Here is a 24034-nt window from a genome sequence, read left to right on the forward strand (position 1 = left end):
TATTCTGCCATGACATTGGAAAACATTTAGCTAACACTAAGCTACGCTTTCTGTACTCCAACACAACAAACTCTGCCCGTTTCCACCGTGGATGTATTCCACTATTCCACCGTTGTCTTCTGGCAACACGTCACCTCGCCAGAAATCAGAATGACACTTCTCCTTCAGCGAGACTCTTTCCATAATATCAGACACTTATAGTAACAATCAGAGCCTGTCATGGCAAAAAAAAGCCCTTTTAGTGGACATGATTGACGGTGCCAGCTTGCCCCAATATGATTACATTGCAGCCTATGAGCGGCTGCCGTCTACAGCGTTCTCCCTCAATACTGGACCAATTTCAGACATTGTTGTTCCTATTAGTTAGATAGACACAAAAACATGGACAAATAGAGTCCAGGTTGAAAAATACCAGAGTTTCCCTTTAAGCAAAGATACCTGACTGATATTATGTATAGAGAAGTATCAGATCCAGATAAAACATATATGTTTTAGGCTGACTGTTGGTTCTGTTATTGTCTGTGAATGTGATGAAGTCAAACTGCAGAAGCAAACATGGAAGCAGCCATCAACAGTAGAAAATCAACATTTAATCTACAGAGTTAGACAGGCAAAGTGAAGATATGGTCGTACTTCATCTGATCTCAACAGGTTTTTAGGCACAGGGACATACATTTAAAAATATCATATATTATAGCATATATTATTCTATGTAGCATAAAACCTCTTTACCATGACAACGTATGCACTTCATCATTGGCTGTACAAAAATACATTTAAATCTCTCTTTCTCTGCACATTGTGGGCATGTGGATGTTGGTGTTTGTGTGTATTTCTGTTTGTCCACGTGCAAATAGGCGTTCCTAATGTTTCCTGTACTTGTTGTGTTTGTCATGTCTGTGCATGTATATGTATATGTGTGTGTGTGTGTGTGTGTGTGTGTGTGTGTGTGTGTGTGTGTGTCTGTGTGTGGTCCTCTTCTTGCAGCCGTGGTTCAGCCAAAGTCGATTCGTGGCCGGTACTCGAGAACCATGGGATACGTCTGAGGGAGAGACAGAAAGAAGAGAGACTGTTTCAGAGAAGAGAATCAATCTTTTGCTATTCACACTGTGAACATTCACCACGGGACTGAGAGGAATAATTAGATAAATACTGCATCACTACAGCTGGAACATCCTGTGTGCAGGTTAACGGTTATTGAACAGACATTTGGGAAGTATTTAAAAGGTTCAAAAACAGCTGTTACATGAACAACATGTATTTTCAACCTAATACAACATGACCTGTGCTGAAACACACACACTCACACATGACCAGACCAAACTCAAACCCTCAACTGCTGTTTGTCCAGTAACAACAAATAGGAACTGAATGAGGTTAATGATAAATGATAAATATTCATAATACATTAAATAAATGGGCCATCTTTAATTATCTAAATGCAATGTAAAAAATAAAATAAAAAATCTGCATTTTTAATTTATTTTATTAACTTAATTGGTAGTAAAGAAAAAATAAAAATCAGCCTATTCTGGGACTTAATAATATTGTTTGTTCAGCCTAGAGATTCCTATTTAATCTCATATTTGGTCATATAACATCCAGTTCCATATCATACAGTTATAATAAACCTCTAAATTGTAGAATCCTCTCAACATTAAATTACCTATAATTTAAATTACCTATATATTATAATGGCCTCTTGTCCACACGCAAACACAGTTTTGGGTCGCAAAAACGGATATTTTGGAAAACGCCCTCTAAGGTGCAGATTTTTAAAAAGCTGGTTACTTTGTATCTATGTGGACGTGTAAAACAGAGCGTTTGGGAAACGATGACGTCCTCTCCTCATTCGCACATGCCCCATTGTTGCTTTGTGTAATGAGCATGCGCCAGAAACAATAACAAAGATGGCGGACTACTGGCGTTTTAATGTTTTGTTAGCACTGCTCGGTGTAATTACTACTACTACTTACTAGCCGAAAGATGTTTGAATGTGCTTTTGGGCGACTGAAGGCGAGGTTTGGAGCACTCAGAAGGGCGCTGGACATAAACCTGAATGACCTCCCTTTAGTCATTTATGCATATAAAGACAGTTGAGGACAGTCGACCAGGAATCCCAGCCCCCCACCAACAATAACTGTTATCAAACTGACTGTAATGAAGCCAAAAGGAAAGGGAGGGGTAGGGGTGGTAACAAAATTCCTTGACGGGGATCTCAATTGTGGTGACATGTAAATATTCGGCAACCGTTTGGAGTCGTTTTTGCGTTTGAGTGTGGATGGAAATATTTTGTAAAATGAAAGTTGTGTGGACAGATTTTCTTTTTTTTTCAAACGGAGGGGAAAATATCCATTTATAAAAATATCTAATAAAATAAAATCTATCTAATAAAGCCTTAAAGAAAGAGATGAAAGATGTATTTTTTTCTCCCTCTTGCTCGTTCCCTCACTGTCATTCAGGCCAACAGGTTGTCAAATATAGTTAGAGAAATTGAGGAATCATTCATCAAGTATCAGGTTCATTTCTGAGGCTGTGAAAGTGCCTGTGCAGGGATACATCCAGTAGTTAGATTTGCATCCATATGAAGCCAGACTGACAGAGAGAGAAAGACCGACTCCTATTTCATCTGACGCAGGATTCCTGAAGTCAGAGTTAAAGACGAATGTGAAGCCGTTTCCATTAAACTGTCCAGGATCCACCTGGCTCTGCTCTGCAGGGAGAGAAGCCAAGTGTCTGATGCAGAAGAGTCATATGAGAAAAAAAAGTAATAAAGGCCTGCATGGCTGCTGCTCGCTCTGCTGAAGCTCGATTGAAAAGTTTATCATTCTATGGAATACAGAGAATTGAGTGTGTGGAACAAGCCACTCTTTCTATTAGGGTTGTTGGAGCGTCTTATCAATTCAGAATCCAGAAGCAAGCCCAATGAACACAATTTATAAAGTCTATGTGTGTACTTTCGATGCATCGTAAAATGGTACAGTCTAACTCCATGTGTTGTTTTCAGCTCATTCACATCGAAATTATTCAAATCCCACACATCGGTGCTTTCAGAACAATTAATAGTCTCAGATTTCTTAAGTGATTTAAATGTGTCTGGTGTTGTGCTCAGTGACAGCTGTTTCTGTGAATGGAAAAGCTGTCGACCAATTGGAGTATTGTGAGTGGGATTATGAATGGGGACATCATCATGCTGTGCCAGGTTCAGAAAAACAGACAAATTGTGACCAGCATGATGAGATCGATGCAGCTGTGCACGTTAATGTTATTCGACTTACGGAAATAAAACATTTCAATTGAAACGTTACTTTTAAGCAACATGACAAATATTAACTGTTCCTAACAACCGCTAACACAGCTTCTAAATGATGTTAGTCAGACGGATGAGTCACTCGCTATTGGTTTGTTAGGGGAAAATACCCCCTCCCAAACAAAAACGTCTAACACGAACATGTCTAACTACTGCAGGTAACTTGAGTCTAAAATGTAACCAGCTATCAGAACCAAACTCTACCCACGTATGGCTGTGTGGATTCAAACAATAGAAATGTAAAGTGTGTTGAAAACGTGATGGCAGTGTGTCTAACCCTGTCTAAAAGAAATTACACTTATATATGAACTAATGCAGCAAATACCTTTAAGAGGACACCCAGATTACATTTGTTGTCAGCATCATGAGGAGACCTTGTTCATTTAAATATTTGGTAAGTCAAAAAATGTTGACACTGAACAGATCAGTGAAATGCAACCCAATCTCCTGAGAAGGCATATAAATAGCACGACATTACAAGGACATTCCGCATGCCATGAGAACGCATTTGAGCCTTTTCACGTATCATTTGTACGCCACGCAACAAAACACGGTAATGTTAGGTTCAGGCAACAAAACCAAGTTAGGTTTAGGAAAAACATCATGTTTGGGCTTGAAATAAGTACGTAAACCAAGTAAATTATGTACGGAAACAACAGAACAGAAGTACGGAAAACCCATCACAAACAACACTAACGTAACTTCAAAGTAAGTCAACAACACTTTGGGACACAAACAGTGGTCTCTAGGTTGAAAGTCCTGTGTTTGTTGGACACATCCACCTCCCCTCCCAACCACCATAAGCAGTCTTTCTCACATTTTATTCTACGTCACTAGCTCTGAGCTTAGCATATTAACACGGATGTGTTTACATTGCAGTCAGTACAGACTACATGGTGTACACATGACACGCCAAAAGCAAGAACGGTGTTCTTATTGCACGTGAAATGACTTGCAAATTACTGTGTCATTCATTCTCCATTTAGTGCGACCGGGCTGGTAAAATGTTCACTTATATCGTATTTCATTTGTCTTTCACCAAAATGTCTCATCTTGCAATACAATATCCGCTTGTAACAACTTTAGCATTATAAAACTGCTTTTGTTTCTTTGATGGTTATTTTCATTCAGTCACTGCTCTTGAGGTTCACTCTTTTAACATTCAATCAAAACCACAATCTTTCTCCTAACAGTGTTTGTTGCCTAAACGTAACCACGTGACTTAAGATGCACACTCTGGTTTCCTGTGTCAAAGTCCACCTTTGTACAACCAACATCCAGTATAAATGTAGTGCACATTGCGTGTGAACGTAATCCAGGCATCGGTCTCATCAAGACGTTGGGAAAACATGCAAGTATATAAACAGAATTCTTGGGAGACAGTTACGAGACGGGAAGAGAGACGTTGATAAAGTTGGAATACAGATTGGATTTCCCAGATACCTTGTCACTCATTAGCTGCCCAACGAGGTTTGTCAGCTGATCCCCAACGCAGCTCCTCAAAACTGGAACTATTTTTAACTTTTTACCAACACAACAAATACGCAAGGCCACGTCACAACACTGCCCTGTAACAACAATACGTGTAATAGGTGCAAACACGTCAACAAATAGCAACATCACGCAACTTTAAATTTGGTTGCCACATGATGTCAGGGAGCCTGTATTACACAATGTCAATACAGAGTACTGCCGGCCAAACAAACACTGTCTGGTATGTTGATGTCATCATCTGTCATGTAGCATCCTATGTAGCATCCTCACAGTGAATGTTTAGGTTGTACATTCAGGTTTTCAGAAGTTAACAGTTTCTTCGTATAGATGTCTTGGCTCAGGGGACCCGGGGACCAGTAGGCCCGTTCACTTCAGTAATCCATCCATCATTGTTGCTAAATAATAGAAATGTCAACGAGGACTACTCGCACATCCTGCCTCCTTTGGCTGTAGAGCACATTAGAAACAGTCAAAAGATGTGAGCGGCCCTTTTCATAAAAAATTCAAAAAGAAAAAAGGCGAGTGTTTGTCAGAGCAGCTGCAAAGTGATGAGTGCGTCTCCTGCTTTTGGAGTCTGTCTCCTATTTCTGGCAGCTCGAGGCTGCTGGTGCAGCAGAGTACAGCTGCTGTCATCTCCTCTGGCTTCCTGCATTTTGCTGCATCATGCCTCAGAAAAAAAAAAAAAAAAAAAGAACAACACTGAATCCGACCTAACCAGACTGTCACTGTGTCTCTGTATCAGCATCTCTGACACTCTTTAATTCAGCATTTCTGTCTCCAAACACTTTAATTACAGCCTACTGCACTCACACATATTCTGTTCAGCTGTCAGCGACTTTTCAGGGATTTTATTCCGGTGGCAAATGACAGAAATGTAGAATCGTCCAACCTGCAGAACCAGCAAAACTCCACACAGGTGAAGAAAAATCAAACTAAATGTCAAAAGGTGTTTGGTTAAAAAATGACTGAATCAACTGGTTTCTTACAGGAATTTGTGGTTACTTAATGCCAATATATTCCACTTCAATGTGTCCCCTCTGGTGATGCACTAGACTCAGAAGAGAATGATGTCACCTGTCAAAGGGCTCACGTAACTATCCTAGAAAAGAAAAAGCCTTAATTTAAACTCCACATCTTGAGAGCGTGCGGTGTCTGATGTGGTGAAGAGGTTCAGCTTTTTCCGGATGGAGCATTTGCTCGAAGGTGTTTTGGAAAAAGTTTTGGGTTTCATTCTTAAGTTTTGTTCCACGGTTGAGGCCAGACATTTTCCTGCTTCTGAACGAGCGGTGCCAACACCTGAAACTGATTTGCACTAATGAGGTGAATCCACTGCTTCTCAATTACAGGACGGACGGACGGAGCGACTCGGTCACAGCTGCACTTTGTGACTTTGGCTGATCTCAGAAATACAGTTTGTGGTTAAAAACAACGTGCGTGCTCTTTCTAATCTAATCGGAGAGGGATTTGACCTTTGTCTGAACAGAGTAAACACAGAGGGACTATCTGGGACGGCTCTGTCTATCCAACACCACCATCTGACATTTAGACTGGGAGTATGTTGTTTAGACACTTTATGTGGACAACAGGTTCAGAAGTCGTGTTTATCAACGCGCCTCCCTTTCTGCTGCTACTGTTGAGACTTTGATCACATGACAAAACATATGGATTTTAGGCCATTTTGGGGAATTTTATACTCCACATGAGCATTTTAGCTAGTCCAAAATCATTTTAATCTAAGGATGGTAAATAGATTAGTTTGTTATAGTATTCATGGATTTTAAATCATTTTAATATTTACTACATTCCCTCTACTATATGATTGTTTTAAAAGATTTGGCACTGATTTATATAAATATGTGATTTGGTGCATTGTGTTTCTATAATTGGCATTTTTTTTAAAACTTTATTTTACTATATCTAACTAATTATAAAGCAAGGAATTTCTGTGAGTGTGTGTGTCCTTCGCATATCTCAAGTACAGTTCATCCCATCTACTTCCCACTTGGTGGGGATATTGCAGGGGACCCAAAGACGTGCAGTGTCAAAGTGGGTGCAATTTGGACATGCGACACTATGTTGATCAAAACTAATAGTTATGTAACAAAATGTTGACAGTTAATTTAAAAGGAAATCAACTAAACTAAGCAAACATCTTGACTGCTGAACAACATCATTAACTACCAGTCAGGGGTAACAGACGTCTGTCAGGACAGACTACAGTATTTCGCAGATACATTTTGACTGTATGTGTATGTCTTTGTTTTTTTAAATCACCACGTTGGCAATCAGAAGTCAGTTTCCTGTTAAATGACATCCCGAGACACTGAGTGGTAACAGATGCAGTTTTTCTACACTCCAATATGAGAGCAGCCGTCCCGACCGGCCTCTGTGTGTCTCAGCGTCAGAGGGAGAAAATGAAGTCAGGCTGCAGAGTTGTCAGAAGGATGAGACTGATGAACGACTCGTATCTTCTTTCTGTCTGTCCTCTTCTGTCTCCATTGCTGACTCTCATGCCTCAGATCTGTCTCTCTCTCACCCTCTCCGTCACTGCTCTCCTTTATACCTTGTCCTTAACCAGACAGGATTTCTTGGTGTTTATCTTTCTGACTCACCGTGAAGGACATAAATAATTCCGACGGACTGATTTCTGTCTGTTGTTTTAGAACATACGAGTTGTGGGAAGAGTGGAGGTGGAGGGAAACACTGCAGAGAAGATTTTGATCATAAAAGCTAGATAATTAACTTTAACACAGCGTTTTACTTTGAACAAGTCGTCTTCACATATTCAAATTCAGAGCCTTCACCTTAAGTGAATTACCATTTTATATAAAACCATGAGGTGTTTCTCGTCCTCATGGAGCACATTGAGCCGAGTCACCATGTTTCCACATCTAAACTAACTGATAAAGACTAACATTTCATTATAATACTTGTAATAATTGATTTAGTGATTTGAAAGGTCAAAATACAGGGAGACATTTGGGTTAAAACTATGCTAAAGATTGGTTAGAGGTGTAGGCTACAATATGACCATTGTTTCAACAGCATCACGACTGTATTTCAATGTGAAGCAACCGACCCAGTCGGCAGAGAAAAATGTTGGCATTGGACGTTTCTGCAAAACCACCACAAATACGTTTCATATCAGCCCTGTATCATGGTTGCCGAAATGCAATGTCACCTGGTTAACGTTGTGAAATGATTGGTTAGGCTTAGGCAACAAAAGCACTTGGTTAAGGTTAGAAAAAAGATCATGGTCTGTGTTCAAAAAATGATGAAACAACTTAACTTAACAACCTAATGTAACAACCATAATAATGCGACAAAACCACTATAGTTAGGTTTAGGAAAGAACTACATGGTTGGGCTTAAAACTACTACTTTTGTAAAGTGAAAATGTCACTGAGCGTTGTGAACACGGGACACGAACCAACAGCTGATTGTAACGTGACACACGTCACTGACATAATTTACAAAACAAAACACCGGTCTCGAACAGTGGTCTCCTGGATGAAAGCCTTGTGATCCCCTCCCGTCCCACCCGGTGTGTCTCTTTTCGCTCTTTATACTTTGTTTTTACCAAATGCAAAAACGTCGACATTGAACGTATCCCTGATTTGCAGAAACATCCAATGCCAACATGGACAGGAAGCAACTCCTAACTACACATTAAAATGTAGTCATTGAAATGCTGATGTTGTTGCGGTTGTGTGTAACCGAGACGTCTAAAGATAACTTCACTTTTTAACTAATTTGAACCCTGATGATTAGATGTCTTTCGGCAATCCTTCCGGGAAGGACATTTAAGTTTTCATCATCTAAGAACCAGGTTGTAAAAAGTAACCAAAAAACATGTTCTTCAGCTCAAAGTGCTGCGCAGCAGGACAGACAACAGCAGGACTGAGCAGATCTTCTAACGTCGCTCTGATCCGTGGTTTGGATGTTTGGATGCCCAGCAGCCTTTTCCTGCTGTGTATCATCAATACAAGTGTATTTCATAATAGCCACTGGTGTAACACAATGTTTACGTAATGTAACGTGTCCACAACTTTCCTGATGGGATAAAAGCCCAGATGGAAAATGACATGACCCACAATTCTGACAATCTGCACACTCTAAACTGACAATCTGTCTCTCATTATTACATAAGAAGGACGTCAGTTCAAACTGGATTATTAAGGTCAAACAATGTCTGTGTTGTTGGAAAACAGGCGGCGCATTTGCTCAGTTTTTATGACAATAAGCCTGATTTTTTTTTAATTAGTAATTAAAATAACTATATAACTATTTAAAGTATTAAAGTCATGTTGACTTTTGTTATAAGTTTAGGTTGTATAGTTCCCTGGCCATTATGCCGTATGATTATATAATGATTAGGAATAATTATTACATACAAAGTTTTTTTCTTATTATTTTCCATCCATTCCCAAAAGAAAGGTTTTGCCAAAACATTCCTTTGTGTGGGAAATTATGTGGAAGCAAATGACTCTGTTGTAGTTATGTTATCCCTTAAGTAGACACGTGAGCACAGCTGGAGCTGAGAAAATTCAGACTTAATAAGTCTCTCATTTCATTCTGACTTCCTTTCCCTCTCCTTTCCCCTGCTCTTCCTCCTCCTCCTCCTCCCATCATCCTCCTCTCCTCCTCCTGCTGACCTGGTATCTGATGCGTCCTGCGGTGCCAGCTGTCTGCCCTCCTCAGTCGCCGTCCACAAGTGGGACGGGACCTTTCACTAGCTAATTCTTCATGTGAACACACACACACACGCGTGCAGATAAACAAGTCGCCATGTACAGGAATTAATCCACTCGCACCCAAGCAAGCACCTAGTATCCTGTATCCAGATCAAGGTCATGGCCACACAGACACACAGACAAACACACACACACACACACACACACACACACACAGACACAGACACAGACACAGACACAGACACACACAGGTCCACTGAACCACAGAGTGGACTGATGACCCTAAAGCCTGAGGACAGGACAACTCGTCCTGGTGCTGTGTGTGTGTGTATTCTTGTTCTTCTATCTTTGTGAGGACCACTTAACATTTTAGACCTTGAAAGTGAGGACATATTATCCAGTCCTCATTTCTTTAACGAGAGTTTGTCTCTTTTGATGGTTTAAGATAGTTACGGTTCACACACGTGTTAGAAGTACATGATTGTTTTTTGTGCCTGTCTGTGTATGTTGTTAGACTCTCATTCCCTGAATATCACCACTGTATAGTGTGTGCCTCTATCTCCAGGACTATGAATCAGTTCATATCTAGTCAATATTAAACTTTCATAATCAGGAAAAGTCATTCGTTCTCTGGGTGATATTCAAAGGAAATTTCATGATGATGAATATCATGCAGTGCATCCAATAGGAACCTCATACAGATCTCTAAAAGTCTCCAAAATGATCTACAACACTTAACAGAATGTGGGAGTCAAACCAAAATGTGGAACTCTGTAATAAAAAAAAGTTCACTGAAGATTTATTTCAGATTGCAATGTGACCTTCTGAGTGTACAGTGTTGACAGTGGTGTGGAAACAGAATGTAGGCCTGTGTGGCACTTGAGTGTACAGTGTGGTTAGAAGGACAGAATCAAGACTTTGAATAAATCACACAAATACGAAAGCTGGGTTTCCACCAAAAGTTCCTGTGACTTTTAGTCCCTGGCACTAAAAAGTTCCTTCAGCCCACTGTTGTGGTCTAAAACCCACAAAGATTTGGCAAATTAGTCCGCTGACGTATGAAAAAGGAACATGACGTGACGAGGGCTGCTGGTGGTCACAGCAGTAAACATACTCTGCAGTCTGCAGTTCAGTGTGTCTGCCTGTGTCATCTAAAAAACATGTTGGAAAACAAACGTTTTTGTCTCAAAGCGATGATATCTACTGCTGCTATATATATACTGATGGAATAAATGATATGCAGCGGCAGAAAATGAAAGTAAGAGCATCTGTCTCCACAGGAAATCCTCTGTTGAGTGTTTGATGGTTATTTTATTTTGCTTTAGAACGTAACCGCCGTGAAACAATCAGAAAATAACTTCTCTTTCTCTCATTCACAGCACCGCCGCGCTACGTCTCTCTCTCTCCTACCGCTCACCCTCTCAGCTGGCTCACATGATCTCTGTCTCTTTCTCACTGTCTTAACCATAATATAAAAGTTTAACCTCATGGGGACATGCTTTTAGTCCCTCTTTGGGGAAGTGAGTCCCCACAATGTAAATTAATGCATAACACGCACACAAATAAATGCTTTCCTTCCCCCCGTGCATCTACACACAAACAGGAAGTGAGGGTGACAGCCTTACATTCTCTCCATGTAGCCTCCATCGGGTCATGTAGATGAACTCCAGAGTGTGATCTCTGCCCATGATCTCTCCGTTACACAGCACGTCCAGCTGGACACAGCAGAAAACATTATGATCACAAAGAAGTTACATTTAAGTATTTTTCACAAAACAAAATGAAAAAGATTAAAGAAGCAATTTCATTTAATTTAACAAAAAGGATCAAAATGACAATGTGGTGCCAAAACATGTCAAAGGACGATAAAAAAAAAAAAGAACTGTAAGGGGAAATGAAAATAAAAAGGATCTTAGTCCTGATGCTCAAAATGAAAGGGAGGGGAAGTTGACTGTGGTAATGAGTGGGAGGCTGCACTGAACGTGTGAAAGACAGTGTGAGTTTCAGTTTTAGCTCAGTGTTCAGCAAATGTGGAAGCCAACATGTTTTAATCCTATGATAAAGCTGACTAAAGCTAATAATAACTGGAATCTTAATGAGCATCTGGCTTCATAAACACTGACTTGACTTTGTCTTCACTTGTGAGACCTTCACTCATTTGATATAGTTTCTGCTTTTTCCTACATTATAAAAAGGTTTTAAGGATGGTCCATGTTTGATTCTTTAGAGTTTTGTTTATTTCCTTAAAACTGAGAAGTTAGTTATTTCACTTGACTACACGGCTTTGTTGAATACTCAATTCTGATTGGTCAATCACGGCGTTCTATGGTGTGTTATTTCTTTATAGCAGACCGTTTCTATGTATAACAGGCCGTTGCTATGGGCGCAGTTGATGTCGGACTGGCGAACTGTTTTTTTTGTCTTACTTAAGAAATCAATATTTCTTAAGTCAGTAGCCGTGTAATAAGCAGGATAATGTACAGCTAACGGGTCATTGTTGTGAAATAAATCCCTTCAGGGCGATGCAAGACCCCTCCGCTTCGCGTCAGGGTTTATTCCACAACAATGACTGGTTCGCTGTACATTATTCCTTACTTAATTGTATTAGTATGTTATCTTTTAATCATTTAAAATCCATGTAATTGAGCTAAGCTAAGCTATTCTTACTGATCAACATACCTTCAAATGACATGCAGACACGTAAAGATGTCTATGAAAGGTGTCTATGAAATTGTCTGAGAATGGCCAAGTAAAACAAAATTAGAAAACTTCCCTAAAAGTTGTGCTTTCCCTTTAACTGTAGGAATCTGTTTCTTACCTCATAAGAGCTCGGCAGCTTTAGTTTAAGACTGAGAAACTTCTTAATTGTTCCCACTGTGACTCTACTGGAGCAGCGGATGAACCTCTTCATCAAATCCTAATTGGACAAGAGACAAACTGCATTACACTCTGATTTAATGAGAGACGCAGCGAAAAGATGAATGCACATTTTTCCAAGAAAAGACCCCAAAACACATTCAAACCTTTATAAGGGATTAGATACTAACTGTTCAAGATGTTTGGAAGCATTTACAAACCAAAAATATTCCCTAATATCACTCTTTTCAGAGAAAAATGTATGAAAAACTAAAGGCTTCCCTGTTTTTAAGGTTTATTGATTAACAAAGTACTTAATACTTCTTGATAAAAAAAGTTAACACACACCGTGACAGTGCTCTCCCCCAACTGTCCCGTGTTGCGTAGGCAGTCCAGACAGATGGCTATCTGAGGGTCACTCCTGTGGTAATCTTCATCGCCGGCGTCGTCATCACCATCATCACCACCACCACCACCACCACCACCACCACCACCACCACCACCACCACCATAATCCCCTCCAACAACAGGCAGCCCGAGCCTCTGACACCTCACGCTTTCTGCTGTGGTTTGAGACAAACATTCACACACAATGTTACTGAGTGACGTCACCGCTTCGCTGAGAGAATGGGTTCACAGTCAGCATGAACAGTAAGGTGTGATGTCACAGAAAACTACAAATATCTATCTCAAATCTCTTGAATTGAAAAATTAAGTTCATCAATTTAGAAAAATTGTCATAATGATATAATTAAAATATAATGATATTGAAGTATAGCTTGTGTGGGGTGTATGATGTATGAGCAGGAAATTCCTTGAAATCAGCGCTGCGGCAGATTCACATGAACAAACTCAAATCATTCACATGTTGATGAATGAAAACTTAATCAAAAACTCCCCTAATCTATTGACTGATTTCACTTCTGCTTCCTCCTCTAATAATAAGAGGAAGAAGACAGAAACTGTAAATTAGAAAAATTTGTTTTAACGCCACTAATTTCTTTAACACATTAACGCAACTTGCTAATTTTAAGTTGTAGCGGGCTCAGTTTTAAAGCTAAAGATTGAAGAAACTGCCATCATAAGAAACTAGAAAAAACCTGAGGAATCCATTGGTACCAAGCATGTCATACTAGCTTGTCGCTCCAAACTAACACTAAATTTTGGCGAGGAAAAACTGTCATGGCCATTTTCAAAAGGGTCCCTTGACCTCTGACCTTAAGATATGTGAATGAAAATGGGTTCTATGGGTACCCATGAGTCTCCTGAAATCATCCTTTAAGGTACATTTTGAACAGATAAAATAATGTGTGATTAATTTGTGACTAATCACAATTAAATATTTGAATCGATTGACAGCCCTAATTAGTTTTAAACATGGCTGATTTACACACACAATGTCTGACGTTACTATAAATCACAGGGTTCCTCCTGGTACTAACAGCCAGAGAGACAAAATAACTGTTTATCAAAATACAGATCATAATGCTCGGTCATATTCGCGGTCTGAGACACAAACAGACAGCTTACCTTGGCCGTTTTCTCTGGGCTGGTTCTTCTTCCAGAATTCCAGTTCCTGCTGTTCCTCTTCTGGTCCACACGAACAACAGATAAAAAGAACAACAGGTAAACAGACAGTGTTAATGGAGACACAGAGAAGCATTCAGACAGAATTCATTTGGGTGATTCTGATATTGCATTAGCTATTCCACTGATTAAAATCGTGTCCAGATAGAGACTTGTGTTTTAAGTATTTTGTTTCCGAAGAACTCAATTTCTCTTAATTGAATTTAGTGTGCAATTTAAGTTCTTTGGGGTATAATGGAAGAATTTGGAAAGATTTGTGCTTAATTGATGCACACAAGCTCCTTTGCACACAGATCTAAACAAAGAGACCCCTTTATGAAGACTAGATGCAAGCCTCAAATGGCCTACAGTAAGGATTCTGTCCAGGCAATAGGCTGTTTTGCCATAACTGATTTATAGGCTGGGCAATGCATTGTCTTATATGAGCCAACTGCACTAATTTGACCATATAAGATAAAACACGGCCTTGCTACCCAGGAGCATAATATCTTATCACAACAGCCCCATTTGGAGCTATAGTGCAACCTACGCAAGCATTTCCATTGTTGTTCCTGTTCTCTGTTCCATGAGGCTTATGATAAGCAAGCAGGCAGTTCAATTCCAACAATCTCGGAAAAAAAACAAACAGTATATGGCTGGACCGTGTATGGTCTGTCTGTGAATATGTGGCTGAATTGTGACACAAATACTTAGTGGTCATGTCTATAATGTTAAATCCGCTAATGGTACGTGTCCACAGCCTCCGTCCTTTCCACGCTTCCCATTCATTGTCTATAAGCAGCCACTGTGGGGATGACGCAACATGTGTGGGGGGATTTTGAGCATCAACCACTTAATTTCCTGCATTCTTGGGATTTTTTTATGCACCAGTTTATGGTGGAAATGTCCGTATTTATTTATGTAAAGGAAAACACAAAATGCAAATAGCAGGTGACAATTCAAAATATATATGTTATCTCTGCTGAGTCAACACACATGTCTAGGCATGATTTACTCTTCTGTGCTCTTTTGTGTCTTTTGTTTGGTGAAGTAACCTCTTTAAATGCTCACATGGCACCATATTCACAGTCAATAGTAGCCTACAATAATTCATTTTAATTCATTCACAAACCCATGGACTTTAATTGCTCGTCTGAGTTTCAGCAAGATTTCCACTGGTGTTCAAACATTTCTGCACATTCAAAACTAATCCCAGATCTGCATGTGTTCTCTGAGAAGTCGAGATAAAGTTGTAATATTTTGAGGGAAAAGTTGTAATATTACCAGAGTAAAATCACAATTTAATGACAATAAAGTCATAATATTTCAAGAAACTTGCCTTAGGCTATAGTCTGCTGTACATGACGTTATCGATCTGCTCGATATGTCTGTCAGACACAATGTAAGTCTATGGGAAACAGTCCTTTTGGGCCCAATGGCATCAAGTGACGGACACAGAAGTTGTAATTCCACGGTTTGGCCACTATGTTGCTTCAAAGCCCGGCGCTCTTCCTGGGGGTTTATTTAACTGCATATAATCCAGTGTGGGGTCACAACATTGTTTGCTAGTGTGCATGTTGAAGGCCATTTGTGCATAGTCATAAATTCTTTGCATGTTTTGTAACAAACTATATGATTGGAGCGTTGTCCTTTACTAAATTATTTTTCCTGCCCCCCCATGAATAGTCACATAATTAAACAGAGATTGCAAACTGAGGAGTCAGATTGATGAAGCCATCTGGCAAACTCACTTTCTCTGAGTCCAGGCACCAGCTTGAAAATGATCTCCTCCAGGGTGTTGTCCAACCTGAGAATATGGAGAGAGAAGAGTGTGAGGAGGAGGTGGAGGGAGAGAAGGATGATGAGGATGTTGCATGAGGATTTAAAGTGACAGGAGTTATAAGGGAGAGCAGTAGAGGAGGTAGAAGGCGGAGGGAGTCAAGAGAAGTCAAAAATAATAAAAGAAGCGAGAAAAAGGAACATAACAAAGAGAATGAGTTTGTATAAAAAAAGGAGGAGCAACGTATGAGTAGTTGAAGGTAGTGGCGGTTGAAACACAAAACATGGTAAAAGACAAAGCAGATGACAAATCCGAATGAAACGAATGAATAAGAGGTGATAAATAAGATTATAGAGAAGCAGAAAGAAAAGGAGACAGATTTAAGAAGAGAAGGATGAGATGATCAAATAATAGAAAGACCAAAACAGGTGGACCAAGGTGGCAACAAATTAAAAATGGAGGTGATTAGAATTAAATTTGTGGTACTTAAAGTGTTGAAAAACGACATGTTTAAAAGAGTCTCTTTTAAGATGAAGCGAAAGAGCCTCAAAGAAGAATAATGAAGAGAGCTGAAGGGTGACAAACTACCAATGAAGAAGAAAAAAAGCTCAGTCAAATAAAAGAGAGGATGAAGTGAGAGAAATCACATCTACCTGAGCATCTCCAGTGGGTTGGTCTCGTGGACCTGAATGCCACATTTGGGACAGTCATTACTGTCCTCAAAGTGCTGCACAATGCAGCTCTTACAGACTGCAGAAGAAACAACATTGACATATTTTATTGGGGTTAAATTAGTATCTCCAATGGCAACTCTTTGTCAAGACAGTTGGACGTCATCATGTTAAAGGATTCCTAAGAAATAAAAGAAAGAAACCTGCCTGGAGCAGCTGAGAACCGCATGCTAGTTAGCTTGATAGGTCACTCATTAGCAGGTTAACTTGCTTGCAGATAGTTTGCTCACTCACAAGCTTGTTAACTCACTTGCTGGTAGGTTAGCTTGCTAGGTAACAGGCCAATGATATGTTCACACAATGCACTGTGGGACTATTCTGAGCAAACCACATGACGTCAAACTATCTTGCTGAAATTCTGCCATTTAAATCAAAGAGTATAGAAGCAAAGAGACAGAACACTTGTATTTTTTTGACAACAGCCGCTGCCACCATTTTGGACTGAAAACACTTATTACATTTATAACGTTTTATTGTTCAACACAGGCCATTTTGGTAGAATATGACAATAGAATAGAAATTATTTTGTTTTTATTTTGTACGCCACTTTATAGCCAGACGTTTTACTGGTCGCTTTCAGTCCAAAATGGCGGAAGCGTAGCTTTGCTGCTGGGCGCTGATAAACAAACAATTGATTTTCACTTCTTGGCGATATACGTTCTTTGCTGAAATGACTGTGGTGGCACAAAGAAATCTGCAGGTGTGTTTGCGTGCGTGTCTGTTGATTCACTCACATGTGTGCAGGCACTCGGTGACCGTGGTCGGTTTAATCAGGTATCCTCGACACAGGTAACAGGTGATGAAATGGTTAAAGTCTTTAACCAAGTGCTTCCTTCCTGTAGTAGCAGCCATGTTTTTGAGTTTGTTTGTTTTTTAGCAATGTTACAGCAAGATACTGACCAGGAGTCAGAGTTACAGTTTAAAGCCGAAGGGAAAAGTCACCTTCTAGCTTCAGAAAGAGTCAGGCGTCCATTCACAACGATAAGGAATGGAAAAGAGGACAGTTACAGGCTAATAGTGGGTGTAAAGGGTTGGAATCTTCACCAACACTGGCTAATGTTAGTCCAGGCTAGTGCATACAAATGTTCACTATCCCCAGTTTATGAGAGAGATACGAGATCGTACTGTGTAAAATCCTGCTCCATCCTTGACTCAACTATTTTGTAATCAGTTTTTCTTTACGAACATCTCCCGCTCCGATCTTATTCCATCTTCACTGAACCGGTAAAAACCAGGCTTGTCCAATCTGTGCAATCCTGTTTCAAACAAACACGTTTGTTAAATTCCCAGAATTCCTGGAGTGTAAGATGCCTCGCTTCCTTCCCTGTCTCAGCCAAAGTGCCATTTTTAATCCACGAGGGGTCAAAGGTCAGGTGACGACCGTGAGGGCAAAGACTTCTGCGTAGTCGGCCTCGTCCCAGTCTGCTCATTCATCATTATGGTGCTGCTGCTGTTGACGTCTTCGGTCTTCTAGTGGCGCACGGCGACATGTGACTGTCTGATGACCTTTTAACCTCCAACTCAAGTTACCTAAAGACAATGAAACACAAACATACTGTAAGAGATTGTGCTATGTACAGAGGACAGATAAAAAAAAAACAGAGATAATAAAAATAGGAACAGATAGCTATTATATTCATAAAGATATTGACATACATATACACAACCTTGCACCCACACACATGTATATATAGTATATACTGTATATATAAATAGTAAAAAAAAATGGGAAGAAGCTGACAGTTTATAACAGGCATCTTCTAAACATTTTATTAATTATATGAGATTGCAGATGAGGAAAAATATGTTTTTCTGCTTACAAGCAAGCATGAAAACTGAAGCTGTACATCAGAAAAAAAGTCAACTTAAGAGACAATAAAACCCTTATAGCTTAATAATACTGACAAAGTTAAATATTACTATATCTTTGTCACTGAATGACTATCAATCATGTGGTGATTTTTGAGGAATGACTCTTTGCTCTCATTCTGCATTTAATAAGATTCTGAGAACTAGAGTTGTCCTTGACCAAAGAAATTCTAATTGATACAATTTTGTCGACTTATTGATTAGATTTAAAACTGAGTTTCTCCACAAAGAATCACACAAAAGCACCACTTTAAACCTTGTGTTTAGATGTGCTCATACATTTCTTGGAAATAAGTTCTTCAACATGAAAAAGCATCCATACTCCACTGTTTTGCTCCTTCAATAACCTTGCACATGTTAAATTTGCATATCGCTATACTCTCTAATTCTCTATTTCTAATTTGCACACTTTGCTAATGTATATAGTATGTTGAGTTGTTAAGTTTTAGTAGCTGGGTATATTCATCATATATTCTAATATATTCTTTATGTTGTGTATTATATTGATATATCTGCTGCTGTATCAGCAGGTATATAATGTAACTGTCTATCTATCTATCTACCTACCTACCTATCTATCTATCTAAATATATGACTAATCGACTAAATAAATCTTATTCTAATGGACTAAGAGGGGGCATCCCTACAAAAACATAATTCACCAACATTCAAATAAGAACAGAAAGTTGTGTCACTGACATGTCATGCTGCCTTCAACACTAAGAACATTATCAACAACCAGAAAAGCTCCATGTGTCGATCTCAGGCTGTGAACTAGCTCACAGTCTCTTTAAAGGGCAGTGATTAAATCCAGACACTCATCAATGTCACTGTACTGACTTTCTGAGCTGTGAGGATCAGAACCCTTCAAACAACTGATTTAATAACTCCTCACTCACCCCTCACCACAACAAGTCATATTTCAGTCAAACACATGAAGGCCATTTTAGGTCTTTGGACAAATGGCCGATGTTGTACTCTATTATTATGACCCTTGAGCACAGGTATCACCACAAGCTGTGTTTTATGTTTCCAGGGTTTTAAGATTATATCTATAACTCTATATTTCTATATTTATGTAGAGGTTCTGGGTGTATATAATCATCAAGTTAGCACATATACAGTCATTTTACTTATTTTATTATTACATTAGTTATTTACTGTATCGCGTGTGTCTGCAGAGGCTGGTCCCATACACCGTTCATAGCTATACCTATGAGAAGTATTGTACTGTAATTTGTGTATATCCCACAAACTTAATTTGGGTGTAATTCACGTAATTGTGGAAAAACTAGAAGTCAACGTTGATTTATTTGTCACGTAACTTACGTACTTCACTCCGGAGTTATATGAAGCCAAACCACGATCTTTTCCTAAACCTTACTAAGTAGTTTTGTTGTCTAAACCTAAGGAAGTTGTTTCCCGTGAAGATGGAAGTTTATTTTTAAAAGACTGTATGCATGTAAAGAGTGGATATGGACACGTGTTGCAGGACATTTGTAGGAAAACGAACGAAAAAGGAAGAATTACTTTTTTAATAAGATATCATCCGATCTGTTGTATGAGAACACCTTGGCCTGCATCTTTTCTTTACCTTTTTTGTTTTGCTCTCTCCTACCTGTTTTATTGTGTAATTAATAGGATAATCATTAACTAACAGTGACACTATCATTCATCCAACAGGATTGTTGCAGTTCTGACCTACATGCATCCGTCTCTGGATTACCATTACTATGAATAGCTAAACTCTCCAACTTGCCCCCATTCCTTCCCCAGTTTGATGGATCTGAATGAATTCTGGTTTCCCTTCTTCCACATATATAATATTAAGCTTTATAGTAGTGGCTGCAATCCCACTCAGAAGTTTCATATTTACCGTGCAAAGCCTTTTATCACCCATTTATTTAAATGGTATGGTGTCAGCGATGCTGTTACAGTAAATGGAGTGAGCAAGCCAGTAAATGATTCTGGATGTGGGATTAGTCACTGTTCTCAGGTCTGATTCATTCTCTTTCTAAGAGACACAGCAGTGTGTCCATTATCTGATAACAGGTTACCATCAAATACTAATCATCCTTCAGATTACTATAATAACAGTTACAGAAAAAACTGTTGGTTTGTCAGGCAGGTTGTATTTATTGACCTCGTCCAACACCTCATATGAGTTTGACAATTCTTATTGTGATGTTTGCTATAAATGTAACCGATAACGCAATTAATGACAGAGTCAAAATTAGTCTTTCTGGGTTTTGGTGTATTTACCTGGCGACTGGTGTATAAATGTTAGGAGGAGGATACAAATTAACATTTTTGACTATATGTGCATTAAGATTGTTTTTATTGTTAATTTATATGTACGGGAAATGTGCACGTTAAATTAAATCACTGAGCCAAACTGCACAAAACTTTTCCAACAGGCTGAATGACGATAATAACGATAATAACGATAATAACGATAATAACGATAATAACGATAATAACGCGTTAACACAATTTTTTTTTAATGCCACCAATTTCTATAACTCATTGATGCAGCTTGCAATTTTTGTAGTTTTAAAGATAGAATGAAGATACTGACATCATATAAAACTAGAAAACCTAAGGAATCCATTGGTACCAACCATGTCATACTTGTCAAGGAGGGTAAATAACGCTCCAAACTTACGCTAAATTTTGGCGAGGAAAAAACAATTTCAAAGGGGTCCCTTGACCTCTGACCTCAAGATATGTGAATGAAAATGGGTTCTATGGGTACCCACGAGTCTCCCCTTTACAGACGTGCCCACTTTATGATAATCACATGCAGTTTGGGGCAAGTCATAGTCAAGTCAGCACACTGACACACTGACAGCTGTTGTTGCCTGTTGGGCTGCAGTTTGCCATGTTATGATTTGAGTTTATCTTTTATGCTAAATGCAGTACCTGTGAGGGTTTCTGGACAATATTTGTCATTGTTTTGTGATCACTTGTTCCTTGACCCATGGTAAAACTTTCCAAAAAATGACATATCAAAATCTGTCAAAACAGACAAATAAACAAACAACAAAACTGAAAACATAAACGTATTGCCTGGTAACAAGCTGCCTTGCAGCGATGAGTATTGTTATGAAGCTGCGACAACAGAGCTGCATGGTTACATAATTATTAGTGACTCACTCACTTTGAGTCAAAGTTATCAAACATATCCTTTGCATTCATTTTGCAAATGCAATAGGCAAATGCGATATCTCAAAATGTTGACAAAGTCATCGTGATTAGATACTAAGTCATAATATTGACTTACAGTCTGATTTATGATATTCATGAATTTTTATATATTTAAACTTGTTTATTTTTTACTCATTATCCACAGGAGAGATCAGCTCAAGTGTCTACAAGTATATGTCCTTTTTGAGTCCCTATCTGTGGCGTTATTTTATTGAGATCACTATATAGCTGGTATTTTATCCACCTGCTGTAGGCTACAAACCTAATAGGTCCCATTAGGGATATCACAACAACAGGCTACTTTATTCTTATGTGCAACTTCCATCATTTTTGCAATGACGTCACACACACACACACACACACACACACACACACTCTGCATGTTGACATGCTGTGTGTGTGTGTGTGTGTGTGCGTCAGGTGTGTAAACACGGTGTTGAACAGCATGCAGAGAGCTGTGGCTTCCAGGCAGCCTTTACTCACTCACTGCACAAACTAACTGGAGAGACAGAGGAAACAGTGTGCACTTCACTCCAGACTCCTGCTTCTTTCTTTTCAGCGTGGGTCGAATTTTTTTTTTTTTGCTAGAAAAATCTCAAGTGCGCAGCTCAGAAATCCCCCCTCGGTGTCCGTCAATGAGACGCATACACACACACACACACACACACACACACACACACACAGAGGCGTAGCTATTTATTCCCACACAGAGGAGCGGATCTGCTTATCTCATCGCTCAGGCGCGTCACGGTCTACGTCACCTGTGCCAAAACAACATCAATGGACGACACACGCACATTACAGTTGACACACACGTTGATATATAAGAGCCTGCGCGCATGTCGCAGCTCTATCCCATCTATATCTACACACACACGCAGACACACACGCGTAAAAGCACGTATCGACAGTAAAAGTTGCAGTCGCATGGCCTTTTTTAACGCCACCAAACGGGAAGCGCACCGCACGCGGGTTATTTTGCGCGTTTTTTTTTGCGTGAACATACCCGTAAATCCCGCATGTGAGTGTGCACGGCGACGCACTTTGCGTTTGAGGAGAGGGGGAGGGAGGGGTAGAGAGAGAGAGAGAGAGAGAGAGAGAGAGAGAGAGAGAGAGGAGGTCCAGCAAGAAGCGTCAAAGTTTGGCTGGAACGTTCCGCGACCGAACGCGTCGAACTGATGGATTCTAGAATTGTAGAATTCTAGAATGAGAAATAAAGACACATTTCCTCACCTCCAGTCCTCCTCACTTTCTCCCTCACTGAGTCTGAACCCCCTCGGAGTTATTATGGATGCCGCGGCTGGGCAGGAACAGGAATGTCCACCATGACACTGCTGCCCCGGTCCCTCCTCCCGGTCGGTCCGCGTATACTGGGTGAGGAGAGAACGCGGAACTGGTCGGCTCGGATCTGCCCCAGTCCGCCCAGCAGCCAGGCTGAGGAGGCAGGCAGGCGGGTAGCAGAGAGCAGCGGTGGGCGGGGAGCCACCAGGCAGCAGAGAGGCAGGCAGAGAGGCAGAGAGGCAGAGCTGGGCTCAGAGAAACTGAAAGCGATTGTGTAACTGAGTATTGGCCTACAACACGCACAAACACACACACACACACACACACACACACACTCATGCATGCACACACATAGCGCGCCGTGTGTAGTGGTGAACAGGGATGGAGAGCAGGCGAGAGTATAAGAACACACTAGTGTATAACCTACAGTATAAACTACTATAGTATAGGTCCAGTAAAGACATTATAGGCTGCAACATATAGGCTATATAGGTACCATACAATACACATCATTCATAAATAAAATGGTAACACTTCATAAATTGCATGTTAATTAGGTGATAATTAGCAAGTAACCTATTTGAAATTCTGTTGGAATTACTGCCAAATTACCCCAATATTTCCCTCAAAATTGATAAAAAAATGACTTTGTAATGACTAAAATAGCATATAATGGTTAAAATAGGGCCCTTGAGAAGTGGCTGTGCGCTGCTCTTCGTCGGATGTGAAAAACTAATAGAAGACACTTCTGATCAGGCACAAATCTCACCATCGTGTGACTTATTGTCTACACAAATGTAACCTGGTAGCTAATGTAATGATTCAGGGAGTTTTTTTTTAAGAAATTTCAAAGAAGTTGTTTTAAATTATTTATTGGGAAATAGAGGGATATAATTATTAAATAATGTTTAAAATAGATGTAAAATAATAATAAAAGTCCTAAGTCAAGACAGCCAAACAAAGTAATTTTTGATACATTTTGAGGTAATTTGGCAGTAATTCCAAAATTGTATTTACATTCCTCAGTTAACTAAATGCTTCATCCAACCAAAGCAAAAATACCACCATCTTGGGCGACCAAGACTGAGAGATTAAATGTATTGTTGTCATTGTTTTGTCATATTATCATGGTTTGGAAGTTGTTTTTGTCATATATCTATCTATATCTAATATATTGCAGATTTCAGTGTAGTATTTTTGTAATGTTGGTGGTTCGTCCATTGGATGACTTATTGTTGGTTGTTGT

The 24034-nt window shown here is 39.5% G+C and overlaps 1 protein-coding gene across 5 annotated transcripts; it reads right to left on the minus strand.

Annotated features, from left to right (window-relative positions):
- Positions 1-570: 570 nt before the first annotated feature.
- Positions 571-23453, minus strand: pcgf5b (polycomb group ring finger 5b). Of its 5 annotated transcripts, none has more exons than XM_037782926.1 (9): positions 22741-23453; positions 17166-17961; positions 16354-16450; positions 15672-15727; positions 13885-13941; positions 12703-12914; positions 12317-12415; positions 11124-11213; positions 571-1042 (listed from the first exon to the last, which is right to left on the minus strand). In XM_037782926.1, the coding sequence occupies exons 2-9, from the start codon at positions 17281-17283 to the stop codon at positions 995-997; spliced, it is 777 nt and encodes a 258-aa protein (XP_037638854.1). In that variant the 5' UTR covers positions 17284-17961; positions 22741-23453; the 3' UTR covers positions 571-994. The 5 variants fall into 5 exon arrangements, with proteins under 5 accessions (XP_037638854.1, XP_037638853.1, XP_037638852.1 ...); XM_037782925.1 differs by having other exon boundaries at positions 12703-12917; XM_037782924.1 differs by having other exon boundaries at positions 13885-13944; positions 22741-23452.
- Between the last annotated feature and the right edge of the window lie 581 nt (positions 23454-24034).

This window comes from Sebastes umbrosus, chromosome 10, assembly GCF_015220745.1.
Source record: "Sebastes umbrosus isolate fSebUmb1 chromosome 10, fSebUmb1.pri, whole genome shotgun sequence".
NCBI classification, from domain to species: domain Eukaryota; kingdom Metazoa; phylum Chordata; class Actinopteri; order Perciformes; family Sebastidae; genus Sebastes; species Sebastes umbrosus.